Source organism: Eptesicus fuscus, chromosome 22, assembly GCF_027574615.1.
Source record: "Eptesicus fuscus isolate TK198812 chromosome 22, DD_ASM_mEF_20220401, whole genome shotgun sequence".
Lineage (NCBI taxonomy): Eukaryota > Metazoa > Chordata > Mammalia > Chiroptera > Vespertilionidae > Eptesicus > Eptesicus fuscus.
The window spans coordinates 20642820-20668249 of record NC_072494.1 but is presented as its reverse complement, the minus strand read 5'-3'; the positions used below and the strand labels follow the sequence as shown (position 1 = coordinate 20668249).

General features: G+C 35.2%; 1 protein-coding gene and 1 non-coding gene across 4 annotated transcripts in view; both read left to right on the top strand.

The window, feature by feature from the left end:
• Positions 1–25430, top strand: part of COP1 (COP1 E3 ubiquitin ligase) — a 109595-nt gene that overhangs the window by 32528 nt on the left and 51637 nt on the right. For all 3 annotated transcript variants that reach the window (XM_054711489.1, XM_028152057.2, XM_028152056.2), the window contains exons 7-11: positions 1639–1698; positions 3567–3643; positions 10768–10825; positions 18724–18838; positions 22105–22240. In XM_054711489.1, coding sequence (XP_054567464.1) covers positions 1639–1698; positions 3567–3643; positions 10768–10825; positions 18724–18838; positions 22105–22240 — 446 coding nt within the window. The remainder of the gene's footprint in view (positions 1–1638; positions 1699–3566; positions 3644–10767; positions 10826–18723; positions 18839–22104; positions 22241–25430) is intronic.
• Positions 11360–11524, top strand: LOC114233160 (U1 spliceosomal RNA). The gene has a single exon (XR_003619302.2). It is a non-coding gene; the product is annotated as a U1 spliceosomal RNA (small nuclear RNA).

The window sequence follows — 25430 nt, the reverse complement described above, 5'->3', positions numbered from 1 at the left end:
AAACTTAGGGTGGAGGAAAGTTTATTAGATGGAAGAGTTGAAAGCATTTGACAGTGCTAATTGCTTTTTTTACACCCCACTCTAAGTTTCTAGTATGCATCTTTTCTAGTTTCGTGGCTACCACTATGCCCTTGATAGTTATGCAGGGTCTCCCTTTCCTTTGCCCATCTCTTAAATATTGGTGTTCCTACTATCCAGTTCTTGTTCTCATCTCTTCTGGTTATGCTGGTTGACATTAAGTGATTTTGTTCATTATCGTAACTTCAGATTTATTACTCCTCAGAGCTTTTGTTCTCATAGATTTTGTATGTATTATTATTTACACTGCTTATTCTGTATTTCCCCACTGTTCTCTACCTGGGAAAATTATATTAGTCCTTCAAGGCTCAGCCTTCCATTTAATTTCAGATGTACTTTCAGTTATCCAGTTACCTGTCCCCTCCTGCCCCTGAGTTTTCCATCTAGGTTAGGAGCAACCTATGTTCCCTTAATTGTGTGCATACCATCCTCCTCATGCTTACTGTGACATAACTATTGGTTACTTGTTTGCTATCTCCCCTAGACAGTTCTATGAGGGCAAGGGCCATAGTTTCTAAATACTGTTCTTCCCAGGGCTTAGCAAAATGCTTAGCATTGGTAAATATTTGAATAATAAGTTATCAATTATATGAGCAACTATGTATGTATTATCACAGAAGAGACTGGTCCTAATATTAATAAACCTTAAAAGACTGTTTAACCTTACCAGACATTAAAGAAGTAAAAGTTAAATAATAAGGTACTGCTTTCAAGAAGTCGTATAGTATAGTGGTTAACAGCATAAATTCTGGAGCAAGAAGGCTGTCTTGATTTGAACATAACTTCCCCATAATTCTGCCACTTGCTGAATTAAGAATAAGACAGCAACTTATACATTGGTAATAGAATTTGAAACGTGTTGTTTTTCTGGAAGGCAGCTTTGTTTTATATAGTGAAGAATTGCCTACTCTTTATTTTCTAATAACTTCATTTTAAATAATTTCTTACTAAAACTTGACATTCAGACTCAAGTTTCAGATACTTAGGATAGCTTGCAATAAAAACCTGGTGAGAGGGGAATGGTTAAATGTATTGAATGTGATTCATCAATTAAAATATTTGCATTTAAATGGCATGGGAAAAGCTTATGAAGCAATAGGCTGGATAGCAAAGGTAAGACATCTTAACTATGTCTTTAAAAAGCTTTTAAGAAGGAAATGTTAAAATGCTACCTTGTGATTGCTTTTGGATTGCTCTGTTAGGCTAATTTTTATTTTTGAAATGGGTTAACAAGTGACATGCTGACATTAATTGCTGACATTGAAATGAGGTTCTTTGGATGTCTTATATTTTTAGTAAGTCGTGTTGTCGTTTATCTTTTTATTACAAAGTCAATTCTTACATTTAAAAAGTACATTGTGTTTTCTTATGTATTATGTCTCTTCATTTACATTTTAACATAACACTTCCAGTTCTTTTTGTGTGTTTGTTTTCATCCCTACAATTTACCAATAGTGCCTACTTTTCTAGAAATCATTTTTCAAATGTAAGTTATTGTATAATCTTGGTGCTGTCAGTATGGTTTGGTTTAGGCTTTTTCTTTTTCTCTTTTATCTGCAGCAACTGGAACAGATCCAGAAGGAGCTAAGTGTTTTGGAAGAGGATATTAAAAGAGTGGAAGTAAGATATCAAGAATTTCTCTGGCAATTTTTCAATTTCATGAAATTGTCAATTTTCCTTTAAATTGCTGCATTAAATTTATGGGATTGGGGCTTCATTATATAAAAAGTAATAGTTAGATGTTACTTTAATTTTAATTGAAAGTGCATTTTCTATTGAAAAAGCATCACTTTTTTATGATAAATGTATTCTAAATTTGTTTTCACTGCTTTTTATTACTGTATTTTGGGGCAGGTTGAAAAAAATTATTCAACTTTATTGTGTGCCTTCATATTAATTTAAATCAACTCCCACAAAACCCTCAATTATTAATATTAAAAGATGTCACAATTCCATCCTTTTACTAAGTAAATATTTTTTAGATATATTTACTGTGTCTATCTAGGACTAGCGTTAATTTAAAAAAAGATATGAGAATACATTACCAGTAATCTAAGAATTTGTAGTATGATAGTTTACTTATAGAAATCCATGGGAGGATCTCTGAGAGGCTCATTATCTTTAGCTATATTTAAGTGTACTATATGTTTTTAATTATTCACAGATGTTATACTTTTCTTTTGCTGATACATGTTAATTGACCTTGAGTTGTACTATTGTGGAATTTCAGTGTCCATGCGCATTCTTAACCTATATTGATGTCCCTTGCTTGGCTATATGATTGAACTGAGTTTGGATCAGTCAGAAAAAATTCTGCTTGACTCTGGATCTTTAGTGGCATTTTAAAATTTGCTATATTTCCATGAATCAAAATATAGGACATAAAAAGGAAGCTAGGTTGATATGATTCAGAGGCATAATTTATGCAATAATATTTGATTAGGGGTCCTTTTCTTCTGGGTTAATGATAAAACTTAAGAGTTTAAGTCTTTATTAAACAAAGCTAAATTGAGTCAAGAGAAGTGTTACTTTTTTTAATGTTTGCAGGGGATATTTTTAAAGAAGAGACTGACATATTCTGTTGTTTTGTACATCAGAGAATTGAACCTAATGATCCAGTTACCATACTGGCATATTTATCTTTTTTTTTTTTTTTTTTAATATTTTTATTGAGGTATTATATGTGTACATATCTTACTATTACCCCCCCACCCCATACCCACACATGCCCTCCCCCCCCAGAGTTTTGCGTCCATTGTTTATGGCATATTTATCTTAAAGTTATCTGTAGGTACTCACCTGGATCAGTGGTTAGCCAGTTCACTGTTCACATAATATACTGTATATCTCATTTAAAATACTGTTGACTCTTGAATACAGATTTGAACAGCGCAGATTCACTCATATGTAGGGTTTTCTTTTCAATAAATACTATAAATGTATTTTCTCTTCTTTGTGATTTTCTTAATAACAGTTTCTTTTCTCTAGCTTACTTTATTATAAGACTACAGTATATAATACACATAATACACAAAATATGTGTTAAATGTTCATGTTAAGAATCAGGCTTCTGGTCACTAGTAGGCTATTATTAGTGACATTTTTAAGGAGTCAAAAGTTATAGCAATTATATAGGGTGCTTGAGGGTTGGTGCCCCTAACCCCCATGTTGTTCAAGGGCCAACTATATTTACATTTGTCCTTTTTTTGCATTTGGTGGCTTTATTAGTGGTAAGTAATATTTATTAAAGAGAATCTAGTTTTTTAAGAATGTGTATCATAGAAAAGGCTTATCTCTTAACTTTTTAGGATATTCTTGCTTTAGCACTCTGTGGAGAGGAAGCCTTGAGAAAGTTGGATGTTAATATAAAAAGTGGCTGATAAAAACCTGGGGTTGGAAAATAATATAATATCATATCTGATTTTGATTTTGATTTTTACATCTTACGTTTGGATTACCTACTATAATTCAAATAATTATGCTTTCAGGAAATGAGTGGCTTATACTCTCCTGTCAGTGAGGATAGCACAGTGCCTCAATTTGAAGCTCCTTCTCCGTCACACAGGTATAAAACTTCAAGCTTGTAATTGCATAGGATTTATGTTACAAAATGCACATATGGTACTGGTCCTTGGAAGTCTTTTCCATGTAATGTACAAAATCCCAGAGAAATTACTTTTGGTCATGATCTAGAAATGAGATTCAGATTACCCACCTGTTGCTTTTATTTTATTTTTTTTAATTTTTTTAAAAAATATATATTTTATTGATTTTTTACAGAGAGGAAGAGAGAGGGATAGAGAGTTAGAAACATCGATGAGAGAGAAACATGGATCAGCTGCCTCTTGCACACCCCCTACTGGGGATGTGCCCGCAACCAAGGTACATGCCCTTGACCGGAATCGAATCTGGGACCCTTGAGTCCGCAGGCCGACGCTCTATCCACTGAGCCAAACCGGTTTCGGCCCCACCTGTTTCTTTAATGCTTTGAATTTTCATGCCAGGTACAGTCACCGAGTAGACTATTGTTATATTACGAATTTACTGTTGGATTAAAGGTTTGGTGGATTTCGTAAAATAATGGTAATTTTAAATATTTTGGAATAAAGTCAAACCTTAAGCTTTTCCCATAACTTATTGAATTTTCTTGGGTAGATCTCTTCCCCAGATTGAAAATGAGTGCATTAGATAGATTGGTGAGTTTAGATCTCCGTGGCATCTTCTCATAACTCCCTGTTATTAAGTTAATTAAGTATTCTTTTCTATATACTCTGTTAGAGCAGAGCTTATATTTGTCTAGCTTGCAACCATTTCCCTAGGTTTTTGAGTGGCTGGCCTCATTTACTATTTGTGAGGTACTATCTGTGGTTCCTTTTAAAATTCTAGTTGATGAAATAATTATGACCTAAACTTTTTGCTTGAAATACTAAAAGTAAGAGCAATTTTCAACTTGCTCCATTTAGATAATGGTCCAATAGAAGCTTTTTATTTTATTTTAAAGACATTTTTATTTTTTAGAGAGAAAGGAAAGAATAAAGAGAGGTGGAGACAATGAGCCTGCCACCTGGGCATGTGCCCTGACTGGGACTTGAACCTGCAACCTTTTATGTATGCCCAACCCACTGAGGCACATAGGCCAAGGCCAATGGAAACTTTTTAGACAAAGAGTTTTAGGATAACACGGATTATCATGCAATCTAATGCCAACATAAAAGATTATATGAGCCTTCAGAACCTGTCAATTTAGGAAAGCTATTGTAGGTCTAGTTTGGTATGATATGTAGGGCAAGGGGTACAGAGGATGTTCTAGTTAAAGGGCATTCCTGAGATGTTTGCTATTTTCTCCATTAACCATTTTATGGAGATCCTTGTGAATTCTAGTTATTTAGGGGGTCACTTTAGCTATGTAATTCAGATTGTTTTTCTCCAAACTTATTTAAAACTGTTGGGAATGACTCAGTCTCTGTTATTTTTAAACTTAGCTTTCACTTTCTAATATACATGGGATCTTTGTCCATGGAATATTTATTGTGTGAGTACATGCAGGAAGGCAAAAGTTGTCATATCACAAAATATTCACTAATAAACTGATAGTTCCCATTATCATAACCCTCTCCCTCTAATAGTAGCATGTCTTTATGTCTATTGTGTTCAGGTCTTTGTTACTCAGTCTTTCGCTGATGGCTTTTATTAACGTCTGACAAGATAATATTATACTCGTGTAACTGCTCTATTTATTCAGTGCTTCTGATGTGCTTGACACTGTTACATGTTGAATCTAGTTGGCAAAATCCCCCCTTATGGTATTTAGCTTTTGGGGGAGTATATGTGTGGAGGTTGGGGAAGATACTAAATAAGCAAATTTATAATGTAGAAGTAGTAGGTAATGTGTAAGTAGAACCTCAGGAGGTAAAATTAGGCATACTAGGGATTTGCAGAGGTTCTGTTTTAGTTTGGAAAGTCAAACTTCTTCAAAGAGCTGACATTTAAGGTGACAAATGATGAAGTGTAAATATGATTGAAAGTCATGGGAGAGTTTTGAGCAGGATGTGATTTAGATTTTAAAATGTGTACTGAGGTTTCCATGTGGAGGATAGAGAAAAGTTATGTCCCTTTCAGTCCCCTGCCATTGGAAGTCGGAGGAAAGTTAGGAAGCATCGCAACAGTCCGAGGAGAGGAGATGATGGCTGGGATTAGGATTTTAACGGTAGAAGAGATGAGAAGTGGTTGTATTGTAAAATAAAGTAGCATATCTTATAAAAGATATAGGGCTTTCATTAAATCTATGAAAACGTTGGGAAATTTGTAAACTAGTATTTAAAGCTATCATCAAAAGAGATTCTGGCAGACTTAGACTGGTGAACAGTTGAAGAAGGGAAAATAGTCAAAACATGATATTTTCTTCAAAAGAGTGTTTTGACATTTTATTAAAACAAGTAGTTTGAATATTCCTCAGAGTTTGTGAGAGGCATTTGGAAAAAATGATGTTGCTCTTAAATACTCTTGGAAAATGACCCTTAAGTTTGGGATGTGAAATTGAACATGCTGAGAAGAATGTCTTGTTATACTATCAATATTTGATTTTTCCTTATTTTTAAGAAATAGTCTGTAATTGCAATTATAACTTTCCCTCATAATTATTAGCTTTATTGTTTGCCAGAGAGTTTTAATTTTTATTCCTCAATGTAGTGTTTTGATTTCTTTTAAGCAGGCTTATTATTTTAAAAGCCTGTTTGTAGATTCTTTTATTTCTGTACTAAAGATCTTCTTTTTATGTCAGGTCATTGAATTCTCTATATCATAGATTCTGAGTTTGTAATTAGATTATATATTTAAATGGAAAAAAAAAAAGAGAAAGACAAATATTGTACCTCCTACCCCCAGGATTTTGTCTTCTATATGCTGTGATCAGCTGTAATTGCCATATCCAGTCAATTCTCTTCCTGCTGCCTTGTTTAGACCAGTGGTCGGCAAACTGCGGCTCTCGAGCCACAAGCGGCTCTTTGGCTCCTGGAGAGTGGCTCTTCCACAAAATACCACGTGCAGGCGCGCACGTACAGTGTGATTGAGTACAGTGTGATTGAAACTTAGTAGCCCATGCGCAGAAGTCGGTTTTCGGCTCTCTAAAGAAATTTCAATCGTTGTACTGTTGATATTTGGCTCTGTTGACTAATTAGTTTGCCGACCACTGGTTTAGACTCAATATCACATGGAGTCCAACAATGGTTTTTAACTATCCCCCAAAGCATATTGCCAGAAATCTGATTATGTTTCTTTTCTGCTTAAAATTCTTTAGTGGCTTTTCATTATATGTAAATTGGTTTAGATCCAGCTCTGTTGCATGGTCTTTTACACTCACCTGTACTCTGCCTACTATTTTTATGGGTTAGAATTTAATTTAATTCCCAAAACAGGATTTAAAAAAAAATATTTTTATTGATTTCAGAGAAGAAGGGAGAGGGAGAGAGAGATAGAAACATCAGTGATGTGAGAGAATCATTGATTGGCTGCCTCTTGGACACCCCCATACTGGGGATCGAATCCAAAACCTGAACATGTGCCCTTGACCAGAATCAAACCCAGGACCCTTCAGTCCACAGGCTGATGCTCTATCCTCTGAGCCAAACCGGCTAGGGCCCAAAACAGGATATTAGGTTACCTTTACATATACTATTCCTTTTGCATAGAAGCGTCATGGAATCATCTCTTAACTAGCTTCTCCCCAATGTTAGGTGATTATAAACATATCTTAAGAAATATCTGCTATACCTGCATGGAGGACTTTTGAACACAAATGATGTTTTGCTGTATTTTTTAAAAAAATATTTTTATTGATTTCAGAGAGGAAGGGAAACATCAGTGATGAGAGAGAATCGTTGATTGGCTGCCTCCTGCACGCCCCCTACTGGGGATCGAGCCTACAACCCTGGACATGTGCCTTTGATGGGAATCAAACTCAGGACCCTTCAGTCCGCAGGCTGACTATCCATTGAGCCAAACCAGCTAGGGCATGTTTTGCTGTATTTTAATGAAGTTGATTGTGTGGGAGAAGTAGTAAAACCAGTTGATTGTTTTATGGTTGGGAGTACATGGGATATTCACCTTAACTCTAACCCTATACTATGCAAAGAAGTTGAACTTGTCATAGGTGAAGGAGGATCATTCAAGAATCTTACAGAAATTTTAACTTGAACTAAAACAAAAATAAACACAAAACAGAAATCAAACTTCCTTGGCAATAATAGAGAGGTTACTCTTCCTACATCTGTAATTTCTCATTAAATTTATAGGTAATAGACATATATAGCAAGTTATGAAAACCATTTTGAAATAGTACAATTTTCTTTAGAATATTTGAAGAATTTATTCTTAGTCACTCAGCCAGTTTTGGGATTGTATCATACATGTATAAAACACTGTTTTAGGCACTGGGAATACAGTTGTGAATATGACAGACCTAGAACCCTGCTATCATAGTTCCACAGCTGTAGGATGGAAAATAAATTATGCTGGCAAATCAGTTATTCTGCTTAAAATTTGGTGTAAATAGACTTTCACTTCCAAGAGTTAAAATAATCAAAATGACTTTAGCTAAAAACTTTAGTAATCATATTTGATTAATAGGCATTTCAGGACTTTTAAAAAACTCCTTTAGGTTCTTGTTATAAACTGGAATTGTCACAGCTCAATAAAGCTATTGACAAATCCTTCCAATTCTGAATTTTGAGGTGTGAATAGGCCATATTTCAATAAACATGTCGTCGGGAGAGGATTAAAAAAAGGGCATAATTAGGTTTTATTTTTCAGATTTCTTCTGTCACAATGTATGCAATAATAATTTTTTCTTAGTGAATAAAAGTAAAACTTGATATAAAAATAAATTTCAAACTGCAGATATTAGTACTAAAGTACCATTTAAAACTTGTAATGTCAATATCTTCAGCAAATTAATGAGTATTTTATAATTGAATTTATTGGGGTGACATTGGTTAATAAAATTATATAGGTTTCAAGTGTACAATTCTATAGTACATCATTTGTATATTGTGTTCACCACTCCAAGTCAAATCTGTCACTGTTTATCCCCTGCTTACTCTCTTCTACCTGCCCTCACCTCCCTTGTCCCTCTAGTAATCACCATACTGTTGTCTGTGTCAGATGAATATTTTTCATACACACTAATATGTCAATATCATTGTTCAGACTTGTGGTCAAAGAAATCTGAATTATAACGCCATAAAAAATCACATCTAGAAATTGCTCTGTTCTATTGACCTCTAAATACACAGCTACATGATTTTACTAATGTTTATACAAATGCTAGGGGAATGGATTTTATTAGTAAAAGTAAGATATTTTTGAATGCCTGGCATATCCTTATTTTTAGCCCTATTAGCCCTGGATGGAGTATACTGAAAATAGCATGTGATCTTGTCATACTCTTTGCAAGGAAGGTGAGCATTGGTTATATTTCATCAAAAGAAACCCATTTTGAGATAACCCATTATGTGTCAATTCTTTAATTTTTAGTGTAAGAGCTTTGAAGGCTGTTTCTTATATAATTAAGTCTTTCTATAGAAACAGTTAAGAACACAATGAATTAAGATCTAGTAATACGTGTTGCTTTTGAAAAAGACTACTGTAAGGACAGTTCCATAAGATTTATTATATTTTTTTAAATGTGAGGTTCAATGTTATTGACTAATTTTATTACTAGAAGGTAAAATTAATTGAATTTTTACCACTTTTTGGTATTGTACTGAGAACTTAACATACTTATTTAAATCTCATATCTTTCTGAAGTATCTTCCTCATTTAATAGATGGAGAAACTAGAGACCAAATTAACATTAGTAACTTACCCAGAGTCATTTAGCTACTATGGGATGAAATTCAAATCCACTTTGTGCTCTTAAGAGTGCCTCTTATGTTATAACCTTTGAGGTTATTTGAGTACTAACCTAAAATAATGATTATGTGTATTTGTGCAGAGAGGACCATTTTAATACTCTTAATTGCTTAAATTTATTAGAGTAGATAAGAATGTAAATATTTTTATAGTAGAAATAAGGAAGAAAAGTTTTTAAAATGTAAATAACTGTTGGTTTATGATGGCTGGTATATATGTTGTGCCATTTTCGGGTTCTAATAGTTTTCATAGGCTAATTTATTTTGTTTAAAGATAAGAAGGCAGTGAAAGTAATGAATGATAAGATAGAAATGGGAAGATAGTCTGGACTTATAGAGGTTTTTCTTGGGTTAAGTAGGAGAATGCACAGACCATATAACCAAATGTAAAGAACCAATGCAGAAAGCAAATTATGTTTGACCAGAGCAGAGAAAACTGGTGTATAGGTTTTGGGTATGAAAGAGATTATTGGTATTTTACCATTTATTTTATTCTTTTGATAGCTTTCTTTTATGTGAGATGATTATCAGAACATTTTGAACCTGGAAGGGACTATAGATATTATAAAGAGAAGTTAGTTCCCACTCTTCTCACTTTGTATATAGGTAACTGAGTGGTTTTATTTGTTTATTTTTTAAATATATTTTTATTGATTTCAGAGAGGAAGCAAGAGGGAGAGAGAGATAGAAACATAAATAATGAGAGCTAATCATCAATTGGCTGCCTTGTGCATGCCCCACACTAGGGATCGAGCCTGCAACCCAGGCATGTGCCCTGACCAGGAATGGAACAGTGACCTGATCCACACAGGTGAACACTCAACCACTGAGCCACGCCATTGGGCAAAACTGAGTGGTTTTAAAGTACTTGTCCAAGGACACATAGCTCTTTAGTGCATAGCAGTATCTGTTTACCATCATTTTTGATCGCATGCTTGTGCTCTTTTCCCAATACTATTCGGTAAGTGGGGTTTCAAACAACTTATTAACATATTTGAAAACGAAATTGAAGCAAATACATCTATGTATGTACCTGTCCTCTGATTATTATTTTTTTGATATTCCTTTATGGTGTGCATGTTTAAGGTGGTGGGGTAAAGGGATAACTTGTTTAAATATTTGCTGATTTTTTTTGTTTGCTTAGTCTAATTAAATTATTGGCAATAAATATTTTATTTGCTTAGAAATTATAAATATTGGATTCACATATTTTAGTTTTGCTTTTTCTCTTGATAAAATAATATAAACACTGAAATCACATTTTTTTCTCTTCACTTTGCAGTAGTATTATTGATTCCACAGAATACAGCCAACCTCCAGGTTTCAGTGGCAGTTCTCAGGTAAATTATATGCTTAAAAATATGTTTTAGTGGTACTCTGAATATAATCATTTGAGTTGTAAAATCAGATTGGTTTACTGTAATGTCCTGTCATATAGACTGCTGTGACTTTGATTAGGACTTGAATAGGTCTGATGCATAATCAGCTATTTATTTACTCATCAGTGATGAGTTAAAAAAATTTTTTTTAATCTTTATTGTTCAGATTATTACAGTTGTTCCTCTTTTTTCACCCCATAGCTCCCCTCCACCCGGTTCCCACCCCACCCTCTGCCCTTACCCCTCCCCCGCAACTGTCCTCATCCATAGGTGTACGATTTTTGTCCAGTCTCTTCCTGCACCCCCCACACCTCTTTACCCCCAAGAATTGTCAGTTTACTCCCTTTCTATGCCCCTGATTCTATTATATTCACCAGTTTATTCTGTTCTTCAGATTTTTTATTCACTTGATTTTTAGATTCACTTGTTGATAGATATGTATTTGTTGTTCATAATTTTTATCTTTACCTTTTTCTTCTTCTTCCTCTTCTTCCAATACTTACCTGGCAGGGGAGATACCATGATCATGAAAGGTGGTTTTCCCAGGGTGAGGCTTATCCATTGCACTCCGGATGAGCTGACCCCTGCTATTTCTCCAAATGTGGGAAACTCGACTGCATAATTTGTGTTAGTGGGGGACTGCGTTCGTGCTTTCCCCAGCTTAAAAAAAAAAAAAAAAAGAATAGCCTTCAGCATTTCATATAATACTGGTTTGGGGTGATGAACTCCTTTAGCTTTTTCTTATCTGTGAAGCTCTTTATCTGACCTTCAATTCTGAATGATAGCTTTGCTGGGTAGAGTAATCTTGGTTGTAGGTTCTTGCTATTCATCACTTTGAATATGTCTTGCCACTCCCTTCTGGCCTGCATAGTTTCTGTTGAGAAATCAGCTGACAATCGTATGGGTGCTCCCTTGTAGGTAACTAACTGTTTTTCTCTTGCTGCTTTTAATATTCTCTCTTTGTCTTTTGCTCTTGGCATTTTAATTATGATGTGTCTTGTTGTGGTCCTCTTTGGATTCCTTTTGTGTGGGGTTCTCTGCGCTTCCTGGACTTATAAGACTTTCTTTCACCAGGTGGGGGAAGTTTTCTGTCATTATTTCTTCAAATAGGTTTTCAATATCTTGCTCTCTCTCTTCTTCTGGCACCCCCATAATTCTGATGTTGGTACACTTGAAGTTGTCCCGGAGGCTCCTTACAATATCTTCATATTTTTGGATTCTTTTTTCTTTTCCAGTTGGGCGTTTTTTGCTTCTTTGTATTTCAAATCTTTGACTTGATTCTTGCGATCCTCTAGTCTGCTGTTGGATCTTTGTATATTATTCTTTATTTCAGTCAGTGTATGCTTAATTCCTAGTTGGTCCTTTTTCAGATCCTCGATGGACTCAATAAATGTATCGGCGGTTTCTAGAAAATAGTTGAAAAACCTTATAACCATGGTTTTGGACTCTATATCCAGTCGTTTGCTTTCCTCCATTTCTTTCATTTGTGAACTGTTTCTTTGTCTTCACATTTTGGCTGCTTCCCTGTGTTGATAGAGTGGCTTTGTGTGCTAGGTGTCCTATAGGGCCCAGTGGTTCAGCCTCCCCAGTTACCTGAGGTGGACACTCTTGGTGCACCCCTTTGTGGGCTGTGTGCACAGTCTTGTTGTAGTTAAGCCTTGATTGTTGTTGGTATCACTGGGAGAAATTGGCCTCCAGGCCAATTGGCTGTGAGAATCAGCTGTGTCTACGATGGGAGAACTTCTGTGCAGGAGACACCCTTATGAGGCAAGACTTGCTTCAGTGGGGCTTTGGTGCTCACTGAGTCTGCCCCCTGAGTGTGTCCCTTATGGATCTGAGGAGTTGTAATCTGGATGATCCCATTCTGACCACTGGGTACACTGGCCCTTGGATCTCTAAGAAGGTGCTAATTTAGCCTCTGCCTGAGGCCACCCAGGAGGAGCTATGGAGAAATCTGCAGATTCTTCTCCTTTGTTTGGGGTTTTGAGATGCCCAGATGAGGCCCAGCTGGGAAGCACTGCGAGCTGCTGTGGGGCCTTGGGCCTTCTTTTGAATGTTCTGGGTCTCTGACCCAGCTGCAGTTTGTTAGGTAATTTTAGATTGCAAAGGGCCAGGCCATTCATATGTAAAAGCCTCTGCGAACAGCTTGGGTGGGGCGGGGTCTCAGGGAATTAACAGGCTGGAGCAAACAGCTATGGCTGATCCTCAGCCCTGCCTTAAGAGGCCCCCGGGTCTCAGTGTCCCTTGGTAATTGCTGTAAGCACCTCTGAGAGAAAGCCGCCCTCGAGTTCCGCCCAATGCCAGACAGTCCAGTCTCCCCGTATGAGTCTGGGTCCCCAGAGTCTCGCCCGGAACTGGAGTTCAGAGCAGGCCTGAGCTTCTGTCTCCTTCCCGAGTTGCCAGCCCTTCCTGCGCACGCGCCTCCGTACCTCTGCACTTTACTTCCGCACCTCGTCTGAGTCTCAGTGTGCTTTTCTCTTTTCTTCTAGTTGTAGAATTTCCAGTCAGCCAGCCTTTCTGTAGTTCTGGATGATGTCCGTTTTGTCTTTTAGTTGTAGTTTTGAAGTGGTTGTGCGAGGCAGCAATTTCAGGTGTTTACCTATGCCGCCATCTTGGTTTCTCCTCAAAAAAAAAATATTTTTAACATACTAGTAATGATAACATCAGACCTTGAGGAAATTAGGAATAATCAGGGTATTGTTTTTCTCAGGGATAAGAAAGTAATCCATTGATGAATTGCTCATCATTGTGTTGAAACCTTATACTTTTCTGTGGAAAGTTAACCACAGGTTTAAGTAAAATACACTGTAGCTTCACCTCTTTTCTAATTAATTATTATGATCATTTAGACACTTTAGTCTCTTCATCTGTGACTTGGGGATGCTGATATTTGTCAAATCTAATTTTGAGGCCAGATCTTTTTTTAAAGAAGTTTCTGTATTGAAATAATTTTAGACTTAGTGAAAAGTTACAAGAGTGATAACAAAGCATTCCTTTATATTCTTTATCCAGGTTATCCAAATGTTAATATTTGTTTACATTTGTTTTATTCTCATCTTGTCTTACTACACACACATATAATTTTTGTGTGGATTGTTTGAACAACGTACAGACATAATGTTCCTTTGCCTCTAAATATTTCAGTGTGTATTTCCTCAAATCAAGTATATTGATTGCAATAGAATTTTAAAATTCAGGAAGTTGGCATTGATATAGAGCTATTATCTAACTTCTATATCTTATTCAGATTTTAAAATTGTCTTAATATTATCCTTTTAGTAAAAGCAAAAAATTAGGTGTTTTTAAATTCATGTTCATTTGTATATTCACTTTACGTTATATACATTCACTTTATGTTATATACATATTTCACTATTTTTATCATAGTGAAAAGAAAATCTTTTGGATCATACAGTTTTTGTGTTTTTCTTTTTCCATTACTTAGATAACTACCTTTACGTAACTACTCTGCCACTTCTTGTGTTATCTTCATATGCATGCATGTATTTGGTCTATTTTTTTTTTCTAGTAGGTTTATACATTGGTTTGTATCTATTCTTGAACAACTATGAAAACACCAGATTTGGATGTAAAACCATTGGAATTTATGTAAAGCAAAAGTGTAAGAAATTTTAAAAAATTGTTTAAAACTTAAACATGGGTAGGTGATTTAAAAATTTAGCTCAAGAAGTAATTAAAGTAGTAATAACAGTAGCTAGGTAATGTTTATTTTGTACTTGCTATTCATGGACACTGCTCAAAGTACTTTACATGTATTAACTAATCCTTAGAACTTCCTATAAGATAAGTACTATTCCTATTATTTCCTATTTTATTGAGGAGGAAACTGGGGCACAGAGAAGTTAATGAGCTTCCCCAAGGTTATATAACTAATAAGAGGAGAAAACTGATATTTTTAACTCAAGCATTATGACTTCAGAGCCTATGCTTTCAAATACGCAGTTATCCAACCAAAATATTTTTTACTTTTTTGAGTGCCTGCTATTTACCAGGCACTATTTTAGTTTCTGGGGATGCACTGTTGAACAAAAACGAAACAGACAAAAATCTCAAGTAACCAAGTTTCCAACCTAGTTGGAGAGATACTAATAGGTTATCCTTGAACAAAGAGGAGGTGAGGGAGCAAGCCACATGCTTAACTCTGAGAAGTTTCAGGCAGAGAGATAACAAGTAAATAAGCTCTGAGGTAGAAGAATGCCTGACATAGTCCAGAAGTGAGCAAGGGGGAAAAAATTAGAAATGAGGTAAAAATATAACAAAGGCCACTTGGTGCATGACTTTCTTATGCATTATAAAGACTGAGTTAGATCAGTTAAATGGGCACTTGTCTCGCTTTTTACTACGCATGAAAGGATTATCCTATATAATAAAAGGCTACTATGCAAATTGAACGAATGTTGGAACGACTGGTCACTATGACGCGCATTGACCACCAGGGGGCAGATGCTCAATGCAAGAGCTGCCCCCCGGTGGTCAGTGCGCTCCCACAGAGGGAGCACTGCTCAGCCAGAAGCCTGGCTCATGGCTGGTGAGTGCAGTGGCGGTGGCAGGAGCCTCTCCCGCCTCCGTGGCAGCACTAAGGATGTCCAACTGCCGGCTTAGGCCTGCTCTCCTGAGGGCTCACAGACTGCAAGAGGGCTCAGGACACCTTCCCCCCCCCCCCCCCCCCCGTCTCCTTCCCCCGAGTGCACAGATTTCATGCACTGGGCCTCTAGTATATTGATAATATTCCTGGAGCATTTAGAAAAATGGATTGACTACATTCTCTATATTAGAACCCCAAATAAATAAATATTCAGACAGAGACAGACAACCTGGAAGAGAGTAAATGAAATACTTCCTTAAATGCCTTTGTGTCAAAAGAGTAGTTTTAGATGCTGCTACAAACAGTTACAAAAATAGTACTAGTGAAAATACTATCAAAATTTATGAAATGTGATCAGAATTGTCCTCAAAAATTTACATCATTAAATGGATTCTTTTTTTCTTCTTTTTTTTTTTAATGAATGAAAGTAAATGAACTAGGCATTCAACTCAAGAAGCTGGGAAAGGCTTAAGATGGTAAATACAGAGAGAGAAATACAAAAAGAGCTCAAATACAGTAAAATGTTTTGTGTGGGTTTTTTTAATGTTTTTATTGACTTCAGAGAGACGAAGGGAGAAGGGGAGAGAGAAACATCAATGATGCGAGGGAATCATTGTCCGGCTGCCTCCTGCATGCCCCATACTGGATCGAGCCTGCAACGCAGTCATGTGCCTTGACCAGGAATGAAACCATGACCTCCTGGTTCATGGGTTGATGCTGAACCACTGAGCCACACCAGCTGGGCTTCAGTAAAATGTTTTAATATATAATTGAAGTTGGCTATTATAATATCGAGCAGATTAAAATAATTTAATACTGATTGTAATAAAATTCCAATCTTAATGAAATGTATAATTTTAAAGAAAAGAAAATAGATTTTAAAAATTATAGAACTATTTTAATATACCAGTTATCATAACTATTAATTTAGTGCAATTCCATAAAAAAATCTCAAAAATATTTTAAGGGATTGCAGAGTGACCAACTGACTTTAATTAATTGATAGTATGAATGATTCAGAGGAATAATAATTATGATGGCATTCATCCAATAAGTTATTAAATGTATTCTAAGACAGCTATAGCCAAAGGAGCACAAAAGAAATTTAAAAGCGAACTGAAAGATAATTAAGAGTTTAGCCTGTGGTAAAGGTTGGTCAATGCAGATTAGTGGTAAAGGGGAAGATCACTGTTGGGCTCCCCCCACATGTCCCACACTGGGGATTGAGCCCAAACCCCAGGCATATGCCCTGACCAGGAATCAAACCGTGACTTCCTGGTTCATAGGTTGACGCTCAGCCACTCAGCCACACAGGCCAGGCTCATATTTTTGATGAAAGTTCCAAATGGGGTAAAGTAAAATAACCAAAGAACAAAAAAACTGGAGGCGTCACATTTCCTGATTTCAAACTTTTATATTACAAAGCTACAAGTAATCAGAACAGTGTGATAAAAGCAGACACAGATTAAACATGGATGTGTATACCAAATGACCCACACTTCCTCTCCTAGGTATAAAATCTAGAAAACTCTTGCATCTGTGCATTAAGAGACATACAAAGATGTCCTTAAAAGCAAAAACAAAAACCATAGAAATATATCAAATGTATGTAAAATTAACGACTGATTCAAGCACTGCTTTAAAATATGATTGTTACCTACCATCTGGTTTGAGCAGGGATTCATTTTAGTATTTTGTTCATAATAATGCCTTAATATTTCTTAATACATTTGCAGTTCTGGCATAGTTATCGGTGAATTTGTGTCATCTCTCAAGGTCTCATTATGTATCTTATCTCTGTATCTGTTTCTTTGCCTCAAGCATAATCGATAATAACTACTGTGGAAGAATTGTCTTATCCTTTCAGTTAACATGGTGTAGGTAATATTATAAACAGTTGACCCTTGAACAATGCGGGACACCACACATTTTATGTTATTATATAATAGAGGCCTGGTGCACAAATTCGTGCACCAGTGGGGTCCCTCAGGCTGGCCTGTGGAATCGGGCCAAAACTGGCTCTCTGACATCTCCCGAGAGGGTCCCGAATTGTGAGAGGGCGCAGGCCAGGCCAAGGGACCCCACTGGTGCACGATCAGGGCCAGGGAGGGATGCAGGAGGTTGGCCAGCTGGGGAGGGACTGCAGGAGGGCTCCAGGGCATGTCCGGCTCAGTCTTGATTGGCCAGACCCCAGCAGCAAGCTAACTTAGCTGTTGGAGCGTCTGCCCCTTGGTGGTCAGTGCACATCATAGTGAGCAGTTGAGCAGCCTTAACATATCATTAGCATATTACGTTTTGATTGGTTGAACAGACGACCAGACACTTAGCATATTAGGCTTTTATTATATAGGATATTATATACTATATTCTTATAATAAAGTAAGCTAGAAAAAAAATGTTCTACAAAATCGTAAGAAAGAAAATACATTTACTATGGCCCGCATTTAAGTGAACCTGTGCAGTTCAAGCCTGTGTTGTTCAAGGGTCAAATGTATTTTTTATAGGAATTACTAGTATATGCCAATATATTTCAGGTTTGTTGTCTTTGTTATATCTATCTATCTATCTATCTATCTATCTATCTAGCTATCTATATCTTTCTATATATATGATTTAGTTATCCTGATTTTCTAAAGTATATGTCAAACTATTTAGTGCATACATATTACTGCCCCTTACTCATATTCAATTTTAACTTAAATACATATTCTGTACAGTCAAGCACTGCTCCTGTTATTCAAAGGGTTAAAGGCTACAATATAGGGATGATGGAAAAGTACATATTAAAATTCATGAAATTCTAAATTTTAGAATGGCAGTTATAATGGATTTTATCTTTGCTTAATTTGGAGAACTGAAAGAAGCTTCTGATCTTCTATAATAATAAAAGTGTAATATGCTAATTAGATCGGACATCCTTCCGGACAACCTTCCGGACAACCTTCCGGACAAAGCTGGGGCTTCAAGGAAAGCCCAGGTGCCGGGTGCCAGAGGGAAGCCAGTGCCAGCAGCCAGGGGAAGGAAGGCCTACTCTTGCGCGAATTTCATGCATTGGACCTCTAGTAATTTTATAAAATTGGCCTTAAGAACCTATATTTTCACTTTAAGTAAAAAATTAGAAAATGTGTAAGAATTATGGGTTTTTATCATTTGTAATTTATTTTAATGTGATGAACTTTTGAAATTAGTTATTCTGTGCAGAAAGTTCATTTTTTTTCTGAGTTATAAGCGTCTTTTCTTGTTAACACTTTAGACAAAGAAACAGCCTTGGTATAACAGCACTTTAGCTTCAAGACGAAAACGACTCACTGCTCATTTTGAAGACTTAGAGCAATGTTACTTTTCTACAAGGATGTCTCGTATCTCAGGTACACATTCAGGACTTCATTATTTTTTAAACTTTTATTTTTAATTATATTTTTTATTTTTATACACCCCAGTGACCAGACATTCCATAATTTAATACATGATCATTTCAATAAAATACCTCAAATTTAAATTTCAGATCCATCTTTAATTTCCTATGCTGGATCTATGGAAAGTCCTATTTATAAAGCAAAAGTCTGTATTTTTGACTTAGGCTATCAGAGTGTTGTAAAGGTTCGTAGAGATCTTGGAGAACATTGCTTTCCCATAGCTAGTTTTGTTCTCTTTCTGTGTTTAGAATTTTTAACCTTTATATAGTGAACTATATAAAGTTAAAAAAATACAACCATGTATATGTAGATAGCAAAAATAAGTACCATTCAGTTGCCTTCTATTATCCAACATTTATTAAATTCTAAGGACTGTCTTCTGTGCTAAGAATGAAAAGATGTAAGAACTGGTTTTTATTGTCCAGGAGTATTATGAACATAGTGGAAGAATGCAACAGGTAAATTGTATGGGATAATGTATGTTATAAAAATATGCAAAGGGTATTATGAGGAGAGAGAAGAATCTCCCAGCTTTGGTAGTGGGAAAACATTAAAGGGAATAATTGCTGTAGGGATTTCTGAAGAGTTGTATTTAGTCCAGGCTAGTATTAATTAACTAAAAAAGGTAAGCAAAAACATGTTCAAAATAGAGGAAATAACTTATGCAAAGGCATTGATGTGATAGTATAAGATATTTTTATTGCTGTTAGCTCTCTGATCTTTAGCTTTTCTTGGTATCCTTGCTCACCAGTTAAGTTGGGCCATTAATACCAATTCTATAGGTTTTTGTTTTGTTTTGCTTTTCAGTTTTTAAGTGATGTATATAATTTACAGTGATTGGTGATAAGTTGGATGCTCAGTTAATTCATGTCATTAGTAGTACACCTGCTCAAATTGAGAGCCACTAAGGATACAAATGTCTGTTATTTTATTAGTTGTTAAAAATTTGGCCTTGGTATTCTCTTGAATGAGCATGCTTGTATTATAATTTGCACATTACTTCAAGCATGGGTTCCTTTGGACAAATATGCCTCAAGATTGATGGTGGAGGAAAAAAATACTAGATTTATATAGCATTTTTCCTATGAAAAGTAGGAGGAAGCCAAGCTTTATTGGTAAGTGTGTTTGAAATTAACAACAATTAATATACAGATGGAAAGCTTTTATTTTCTTGCCTGGGAATCAAGTCCCTTATCGAGCCTCTGTAATCTATACTAATAATAGAGGAATATGCAAATTGTCTGGGATGCTGTCACAGTAACAGTAACGACCAAACAGCAGGCTGTGTGGGGTGACCAGGCCAGCAGGGGAGGGCAGTTGGGAGGGACCATGCCTGCAGGGGAGTAGTTAGGGGGCAATCAGGCTGGCAGGTAGAGGCAGTTAGGGGCAATCAGGCAGGCAAGCAGTTAGGAGCCAGCAGTCCCAGATTGTGAGAGGGATGTCTGACTGCCGGTTTAGGCCCGATCCCTATGAATCGGGCTCTTTGGCCCCTTGAGTGTGGCTCTTCCACAAAATACCACGGCCTGGGTGAGTCTATTTTGAAGAAGTGGCATTAGAAGAAGTTTAAGTTTAAAAAATTTGGCTCTCAAAAGAAATTTCAATCGTTGTACTGTTGATATTTGGCTCTGTTGACTAATGAGTTTGCCGACCACTGGGCTAGGCTATTGCTATTAATAATTTTTAAATAGGCATGCTATAGGATGATAAAGGTAAATCACAAACCAATTTAATTATTTTGGGGATGTAAGCAGAATGATAAGTGAAGGCCAAGAGGAAGATTAGATTTTTATTTTTGTGAACATGGTGTATTATACCTAATACACATTGTCCTTAGTTTTTAGGAATCTCAAGCTTATCTTGTCAGGTGTGCACATTGACTACACTAATCATATTGCTGAATATGAAGTTCCTTCTAAGTTACCTAAAAGTTTGATTGTTCTTTTGTATATTTTTAAATGAGAATCCACCCCACATTCCCTTTCCCCACTTTTTATTTTCACCTATGAAAATGAAAGATGAATATTAAGAAATTAATGCCTTGGTTCTCAATTTTAATTGAAAGAGGAGGTAAATTATAAAGCTTTAGAAGAGAGAAAAGAGACACTGAATAGATACACTTTTACAAAATAATCTGTAATTAAGACAGGAGAGGTGATATGCTAGCAGATATGTATGGATGTTCATAAATCAACCAAGCAAATAAAATCCCACCTTTTTATAACCACGTAAGTAAAATTTAATTCCTATACTTTCATAGACAGAAATAACTATTTTTAGTACTTTCTTTATTACTTCTGTTGAAAGTAGGTATTAATGTAATGAATGATGGCATGATGACCAGAAGTTTAGCAACCCTAGAAAAGGATTATGGTCTTCAACAGAATACACATTCTATTTTTTTAAAAATATTTTTATTAATTTTGGAGAGGAAGGAAGAGGGAGAGAGGGATAGAAACATCAATGATGAGAGAGAATCATTGATGGGCTGCCTCCTGCACACCCACACTGGGGATCAAGCCCGCAACCCAGGCATGTGCCCTGACCGGGACCTCTTGGTTCATAGGTCAATGATCAACACTGAGCCATGTCTGCTGGGCAGAATATACAGTCATGCATACTTGTGAATTTTATGTACTTAGGGATTGATGTAAAATGAGAAAGAATAGATTAGCATTAAAACAAATTTTAAATGAATAAAGTAACTGCCTTCCCAGGTATTTATTACATCATTCACAATAATAGGATTATATGTGAAAAGAACTAATTAACTGTTACATCCAAGCCACTTTATGATAATTGATTTTTTTTGAGAACCAATTAACTGTACCTCCAAACCACTTTGTAGTACAGTTGATTTTTTTTCAATAACCCATGTTTTACTTATAATTTGTTAAATTTCCTGAGAATAATTTTTGTGTAGCAGGAGCTTTATCTCAATAACATTATATTTCATGCTAATTTGTTCCTTTTGCTGTGTTTAGAATAGAAACACTACAAATTGGACCCTTTTAATGTAAATTGTTAATGAATTGGCTAAGTTAGTTTTAAGGCTTTAAAGGGTTATTAAAATTGAAAGATCGGCTAAGTTTTCAATCTCTTTAGTTTTTAGTCTCTTCATCTCAAGAATGGGAAGAATTGTTGTATTTAAAATATTATTCTTAATTTGTGGCTATTGCTCTTGGATGTTGCAGTTATTTTATTTTGTTTTCTTTATATAGATGACAGTCGAACAGCAAGCCAGTTGGATGAATTTCAGGAATGTTTGTCCAAGTTTACTCGATATAATTCAGTACGACCTTTGGCTACCCTGTCATATGCTAGTGATCTCTATAATGGTTCCAGCATAGTCTCTAGGTAAGTACTGGGCAGCACTCCACTATTTCCTTTTGCAAGAGTATCTAGAATTCAATTGAATTTGAGAAGCGGTTATAGTGTTATGGTTAAGACTTTAGTGTTCTGAAGTCAGTTGCCTGCCAATTTTTAGTTCTTTGGTCCTAGGCCAGTTTTCAATCTCTTTAGCCCTCAGTCTCTTCATCTCAAGAATGGGATGATTAATAGCCTTCACCTCATAGGGTTGCAGTTGTGTTCTTTTCCTAATTTCTCACATTCAAATGCATTATTGGTAATAAGTGTGTTTTAAAGGGTTTTAATTCCTCTCAAAATAGGACCTTTAATGAATTTCTTTTGGGCCCTGGCTGGGTGGCTCAGTTGGTTGGAGCGTTGTCCTGTACACCAGAAGGTCGCGGGTTCAATTTCCGGTCAAGGCACGTACCTAGGTTGTAGGTTTGATCCCCGCTCAGGACACATACAGGAGGCAACCAATTGATTATTTCTCTCACATCGATGTTTCTCTCTCTCTCTCTCTAAAAATTAATAAACATATATCCTCAGGTGAGGATTTAAAAAAAAAAAAGAATTTATTTTGGGAAGAGTGGTAAGACATGTTAGAGATGACGTTGAATTTAGTATGTTTCATTATGTTGTAGAAGAAATTATTCTTACTGTACAATTATAAGAAATATATCTACCCTTGGTGACTTATTGCAGTGAGAATCACACTGAGAGAAAAAGCTGAACCAGAAAATTTGCTTTTACTTTTTTTTTTTCCCTTATAGGTAATTTTGAGTTAATTAATACCATACTCATAAATCCACAAGGTGGCAGCATTTGTTTATTTTGACAGTATCTCAGCTAATTAAACAGTAGACAGGTATGGAAATTAGTGCTTACAGTGAAGTTCATAGAGAGCTCATCTTATACATAGCAGTAATGTCACTTTTGCACTTTTCCTTAAATTAGGTAGTGAGTAGCCACCAGAGAGGAATGGCTTTAAAGCATAGTTTAAACTTTGACTACATAGTAGCAATGGCTCTAGGTTCTTGATTCTGGTTTGAATTTTACATACCTAGATTGTTATGTTTAAAATTACTATACACTCCACTTATAGTTTAGAGATTTAACATTTTTGCTTATGTTTTCTCAAATTTTTTAAATAGAATTTCATCAGACATTAGTAAATTCATAAGAAGAAAATGGATTCTAGTGTTCAGGGTTATGAATCTGCCTTGTTTGTTCATATCTGTTTTATAATTGTAAAAAATATGACAGACTGTGGGAACAAAATTCCCTTCTTAGAATATTGACATCTTTGCATTGCTTTGTGCCACACTGTACTGGAAGTGTGCATTAATCAGCTGTCCTGTGTGATCTGTGGCCTTGTTGCTTAATCACTTGACTGATGGTCCTTTTGACAAAGAATATAATCAGTTTCCTACATCTGAATTACATTTTATAACTGTTTTAAATACATCACTTTTTTAAAACAGTTGACACATTTCAAGTGTGAAAGAAAATTACAATTTATTTCCATGTTTAAAGTAAGTCTCCAATAATATTATTTTTCAAGGAAAATATGTTTGTGTATTTTGAAATTTAAAACATTTTACAAAATTGAATTTATCATTGCAATGAACTTTCATAAACCACTTGTTTTAAGAATTATTGGTGATAGTGGATAGCAGAAATTAATTTTATATAACAAGCAAGATTTCTTACAATTCTCTTGAATTTAATTGCACAAGCAGGTATGTTTCAGTTAACTTGTTTACCTTTTACTTTGTTTTTGTTTTAGCCAAACCAATAATTGTTTATTTTTGTTTACATTTCATAATTAAAGTAGTTGAAATATTATATTGTGAAATAAGAGATCATCTATTTTGGATAAGGTCTGTAAAGCTTTCTAAAAATGACATTGTTCACTTGAATTATTTCATGATCTATTTTAGATCCTAATTATGTTTATGTTTGGGAACAGACATGCTTAAATCTGTCCAAGATTGGGAACAAATGATTCATTGTTTAAAAGAACTGTACTTAAATATCGAGTTTCAGTTATGTGGAAGTACTTGCATATTTTAAAAAGGCAGCTGTTTGTATTTCTCTTTTAATCAAGATTGACTAGAAATAATAGTATTCTTTATAAATTTTGGTCAGTAATCCTATGAAAATCTTACTGATTTAAACTATAAAGAACCTTAATATCCCAGAATATAAAAAGGATATTCTGTACAGGTCCTTTATATCCCAATATATTAAGAACAAAACATAACCAGAATGTAAGAAAATAATATCAGTAGAGTCAAAACAAAAAGTTAATTTTTTAGTATAAGAGTAAAGAATGAGCAAATGTAGATGATTAATCTTTGTAGGAAAAAGAGAGAGCTGTCTTGTGTAATGGGGTAGGGACAGAAGAAATAATAGACTTATATCATCAAATCAATTCTTTTGACAGGTAGCATTTTTATTTATATGTCAGTTTTCTCCCTACAGTGTCTTTGGACAGTTGTTTTGATAAGTTAGTGTTTAAACTTTTTTTTTAAAAGAGCTATAGTTTGAAAAGGGTACATTAACTTTTATTGGTACAACTTTAGAATGCTGTTGATTTATTAGCCATGTATGTTTGTAGGTGTAGGAAAAGTATTTAGAGATAATATAATGGATTCTCCCATGAAGTCTGAGCTATACCTAAACTTCCTAAGTTAAGAATAGGATTTCAACCTCAATAACTCTGTCTTTTGCCAGACACAGTAACAGTTTTTCTTCAGTGGCATGAGGTTGTAGATATAGAATGAGTCGGGATAGTTGAATAGTTGTCATCGATACAGTTATATTGCATTAGAATCCATAGGACAGTATGGATAGCAGTCCAGTTGAGGTTGTTGCACAAATAAATCTATTGCATTGCTACATAGTCCTGTTTTATTGGAGGGAACATTTGCTGAATTGTGATGTAGTCAATAGCATTTAATGAAATTCCTTTAAAATTTTTATAAAATTAAGAATTTAAAACTATAATGAAAAGTGAGAATCTCAACATGTTTTTATGGGAAATATTTTTAATGTGTACTTATTTTCCTTATTTATCTCATCATTAGCTCAGCAAAGCTTCTTACTAAATTATTAACTAACCATTAACTGTTCTGTGAAAGAATATCACAGGTAAGACATAAAATGACTATTTCTCCCTCTTTCCCACTATTCACAC